Here is a 5,000-nt window from a genome sequence, read left to right as displayed (position 1 = left end):
TTTCTCATTCCTTCCTTTTCTCGTTCCCTATATCCTTTCCTTCTATCTTATTTCCCTTCATGTTATCTCCTCGCACGCTCCCTCTCATTCTGTCTCTCAAATTCCCATCTCTTCTCTTTTAGTTCTTCCATTTCCCTCTCCTTTCTCTATCATTTCTATTCCATTCTCCTCTACCTCCCTTTCTCCCTTCTTTCTATCTCATTTCCCTCTCCTTTCTCTGTTATCTCTATTCCATTCTCCTCACCCTCTCTTTTATATCATTTCCCTCCTATTTTACCTCCCTCTTTCCTTCTCTTCTATCTCATCTCCCTCCTATTTTACCTCCCTCTCTCCTTCTCTTCTATCTCATTTCCCTCCCTTTTCATCTCCTTCTCTCACGTTCCCTTTCTTTTTCTCTCGACAGTCCGACCCCTCGACGTGAACATCCACCACCCGCGGGAACCTCTCTCGTCCGGCAGAACGTACGAGGTCTTGTGTTCCTCGAAGGGCTCTCGGCCGCCCGCTGTTCTGACGTGGTGGCGAGGCTCCGTCAGGCTGCCCGCCGCCTCGGATACGGTGAGTTGAGGGAGTAGTTTTGTGGTTGTGGGTGTTATGGGGGTCATTTTGTGGATGTGTTGGGATCTGTGGGCTTGGGAGGGATGTGTGGATGTGTGTAGAGTTTGCGAGATTTTTTTTTTTTTTTATGTACTTTTGTGGGTGTTGTCGGGATATTTCCTTGCGTGTGTTGGGGTTTGTGGGTCTTTGTGTGTGTGTGTAGGAGGAGTGTGGATGTTTGTTAGGGATGTGTATGTGTTTGAGTGGGGTGAGGGGGTGAGAATGGGTGTAGCGTGTTTCTTTGTGTGTAAGGGGGAGGGAGAGGGGGAGGAGGAAGGAATTCTGTGGGTGTTTCCGTAAGTTGAACGGGTATGTGAGTATCTTCTGAGTGTTACAGATGTTTAAGGACTCGTGGGGATATTTCTGAGAGTGTGTTAGGGTTGCGGGGTGTTAGTGTGGGTGTGTGGGTAGTGGGGATGCTTTCCTGGGTATGTTGTAGTTGTGTGGTGTTTCTCTGAGGGTTGTAGATGTGTTCGGTTTGTGCGTGGAAGGGGTTTGTGTCTGTGTGTGTGATATGTGTGCGTCTGTACCGTCTATATGTAACGTGATTTTCTCTGAAGACAAATAGTGTGTCTGACAATTGATGAGTGTGCATTTGTTAAATGTTTGTCTTCATTTAGTTATTCCTCTCGTGTTACATATGACGAGGAAGGTAAATTGTTGATTGTGATTTTGTTTCCCTACTCCTCACTCTCTATCATCATCATATTTTTCCCTTTCTCCCTTACCTCTTCCCACTTTTCAACACATCACTTCTTTATCCCACTATGGCCATCTACACGGAATTTCCCTCTCCTATTATCCACTTTCCTATTCTCCCTTTCAACTACAAACTTCGTCGTCTCCTCCTTCTTCTCCTCCTCCCCAATCCTTCCCATCCTTCTCCACCTTTTGCTCTATCTCTCTCTCTCTCTCTCTCTCTCTATCTATCTATCTATCTATCTATCTATCTATCTCTCTATCCCTCTATCTATCTATCTATCTATCTATCTATCTATCTATCTATCTATCTATATATCTATATATCTATCTATCTATCTCTCCCCCTGCCTTGCGTCGCATCTGCTTCTCTCATTTTCTTATTTCTCTTTCCTATCTTTCATTTTTCTCTTTATTCTTCTCCTCTTCCTGCTCCCCCTCTCTTTTTCTTCTTCCTCTTTTTCTTACTGTTCCTCTTCCTCCTCCTATTCCTCCTTTCTCCTTAGTCTCTTTCTCCTGTTCCTCCTTTATTCTTCTACTCCTTTTCAACTCCCTCCTCCTCTCAATTCTTTTTTTTCTTCTCCTCTCCTTTATCCTCCCCATCCTCCTCCTCATCTCCCCCATTCTTTCTCCTTCATCTTCTCCTGCTTCCTCTCTCTTTTTTATCTTCCCTTTTTCATCTCTCTCCTCCTCTTAGTCCTCTTTTTCTTCTTCGTACTTACCCTCTTTAATTTCCCTCTACTCTTCATCTTCCTTCTTTCAACTCTCCCTCTTACTTCTCCCCTCTCTCTTTCTTCTCCTTTCTATTTCCCTCTTCCTTCTCCTCCTTAAGCTCCCCCCTTCTTCTTTTTCCTCCCTTTTCCCTTTTTCATCTACGCCTCCGCCTCCTCCTCTCTTTCTTCTTCCTCTCTTTATCCCCCCTTTCCTTCTCATCTTTTTTCACCTTCCTCCTTCTCCCTTTTTTCACCACCTTTCTTCCTCCTTTCACCTCCCTCTTCCAAGTTCTTTTCATCTTCACTCATCTCCTCTATTCCGTTTCCTTCCTTCTCCCCGTTTTCTCAGTCCTCCTTCTCCCTCTTCATCTCTCCATCGTCTTTTCATCTCCCTTCGCCTCCTTTTCACTTCCCTCCTTCTCATTCTTTTCACGTCCCTCCTTCTCCCTCATTTCATTTCCCCCACTCGCCTTCTTCTCATCCTTCCCCCCCTTTGCCCCCTCCCCCCCCCCCCTCTTCTCTTCTCTCCCTTTTCCCCTTCTTTCCCCTCCCTCTTTTCACCTCCCTCATTCTCCCACTTCTCACTTCACTCCTTTCTCCCCCTTCCCACCTCCCTCCTTCTCCCCCATCTCCCCTCCCTCCTTCTCCCTCATCTCCCCTCCCTCCTCCTCCCCCATCTCCCCTCCCTCCTCCTCCCCCATCTCCCCTCCCTCCTTCTCCCCCTTTATCCCACCTCCCTCCTTCTCCCCCATCTCACGTCCCCCTCCCTCCTTCTCCCCCATCTCCCCTTCCTCCTTTCCCCCATCTCCCCTCCCTCCTTTTCACTCATCTCCCCTCCCTCCTCCTCCCCCATCTCCCCTCCCTCCTTCTCCCCCATCCCCCTTCCCTCCTTCTCCCCCTTTATCCCACCTCCCTCCTTCTCCCCCATCTCACGTCCCCCTCCCTCCTTCTCCCCCATCTCACGTCCCCCTCCCTCCTTCTCCCCCATCTCCCCTCCCTCCTTCTCCCCCATCTCCCCTCCCTCCCTCTCCCCCATCTCCCCTCCCTCTTTCTCCCCCATCTCACGCCCCCCTCCCTCCTTCTCCCCCATCTCACGCCCCCCTCCCGCCTCCTCCCCCATCTCCCCTCCTTCCTTCTCCCCCATCTCACGCCCCCTCCCTCCTTCTCCCCCCTCTCACGCCCCCCTCCCTCCTTCTCCCCCATCTCCCCTCCCTCCTTCTCCCCCATCTCACGCCCCCCTCCTCCCGCAGACCAGCCACGGGGGCAACGTGTCCTCGTCGATGGTGCGCTTCACCCCGAACGCCTCCGACGACGGCCGCCTCCTGTCGTGTCGAGCCGAGAACCGCAACGTCCCCACGGCAGTCATCGAGGACAGCTGGAAACTCAGCGTCTATTGTAAGTACGAGGCTTTCACAGGTGACGGCGTCGGGTCGGATGCGGTGCCTTTTAAGTTCAGTTCTGGGAGTCTTTGTTTTGTTTTGGTTTTGTATGTTTGGTTATTCCTTAGAGAGTTTATCATCGGTTTATTTTTTTAAATTTTTTTTTCGTTTTTTTATTCGCTCTCTCCAGATCTGTTTGTCTGTCTCTTACACACACCACACACACACATACACGCACACACACACATACACACACACACACACACACACACACACACACACACACACACACAGGCATATATATGCTTAATATCCAGACATACAGACACACACACATGCATATATATATATATATATATATATATATATATATATATATATATATATAAAATGTGTCAGAGATATCTCCTTTAATCGCTTTGGCTCTTAAAAACTAATCCTCGCATCTTCAGCGATACATTTTACAGGAGTATCATGTTTATTTAATCCAAAGACATCTTTCCCGCCCCATAATAACCTTTTCAATATTCCACTCGCTCGTTCTGAGTTTACTTGCGCACCTTAAGTTCCGAGTAAAGTTTGATATTAAATTCTAGGCGGCATTCATAAACCTTGACCTTACAGTAACCATCCATCACGCATTCTCGGGAAATTTATGGTCTGTTCTCTCGCAACAGTTTTCTCTTTAGGTGCAGTGCGTTCTTTCGTGTTTGTTTGTTTGTTTGTCTTTTTGTTGTACCTTATGTGTGCACTTCTCCCTCTACCCTTTTCTTCCTTCTTGTTATCATTATCATGACAACCACCAGCAGTATCGTGATTAAATGCAACTGTACTTTGAGTAACAGTATCATTATCACAATCTATCTCGCCATTAATCGTAATCACAAACAACACCAAGAAACTAGAAGAAGAAGAAGAAGAAAGGAAAAAACAAAGAGAAAGCGAAATAAAAGCGAAAATGGAGAAGACGGCAGTTGGGAACCAAATCTGCTCCTGACAGCAGCTTTCTCCAATTCAATGCCTTTCTAAATGCAACACATCTACAGCATCCGAGATCCTGGCTTCTCGTGTGCAGATGGAAATCGTCTGCCGTCAGGAAAATGTTCTTGCAACTAAACAAATACGTTCAGAGACACATGCATGAATATCTGCTGCTATATACATGTGTTTTGGTAATGATAATAATAATGAGAAGAATATTAGTAATAATGATAATGGTAATAATAACAACAATAATGATAATAATAATAAGAAGAATTATGATAAAAATAATAATGAAAATAATAATTATAATGACAATAATAATTTTTTTTATTATAATTTGTATTATTATTATTATTATCATCATTATTATGGCAATAAATGCAACATTGATTATAAGTATAATAATAATAATAATAATAATAATAATAATAATAATAATAATAACAATAATAATAATAAAAATCATAACGATAATAATAATAACAATAATAAGAAAAACAATAATAAAAATATTAGTACTGTAGTAGTAATAACAATGATCCTATTGCTAACACTTATAATAGTAGTAGTAGTAATAACAGTACCAAACATTATATTAATAAGAAAAAATAATAACAATGAAGAAAAAAAA

General features: G+C 44.3%; 1 protein-coding gene across 1 annotated transcript in view; it reads left to right on the top strand.

Annotated features, from left to right (window-relative positions):
- The window catches only part of LOC125048323 (nephrin-like), a 31,116-nt gene extending 26,587 nt beyond the window's left edge, over nucleotides 1-4,529 (top strand). The window contains exons 4-6 of the mRNA XM_047646986.1: nucleotides 404-555; nucleotides 3,257-3,422; nucleotides 4,432-4,529. Of these exons, the coding sequence (XP_047502942.1) occupies nucleotides 404-555; nucleotides 3,257-3,422; nucleotides 4,432-4,529 (416 nt within the window). The remainder of the gene's footprint in view (nucleotides 1-403; nucleotides 556-3,256; nucleotides 3,423-4,431) is intronic.
- The last annotated feature ends 471 nt before the right edge of the window (nucleotides 4,530-5,000 follow it).

Source organism: Penaeus chinensis, chromosome 43 (genome assembly GCF_019202785.1).
Source record: "Penaeus chinensis breed Huanghai No. 1 chromosome 43, ASM1920278v2, whole genome shotgun sequence".
In the NCBI taxonomy this organism is placed as follows: Eukaryota; Metazoa; Arthropoda; class Malacostraca; order Decapoda; family Penaeidae; genus Penaeus; species Penaeus chinensis.
Note: the sequence above shows the minus strand (reverse complement) of the source record. Positions and strands in the feature narration are given on the sequence as shown.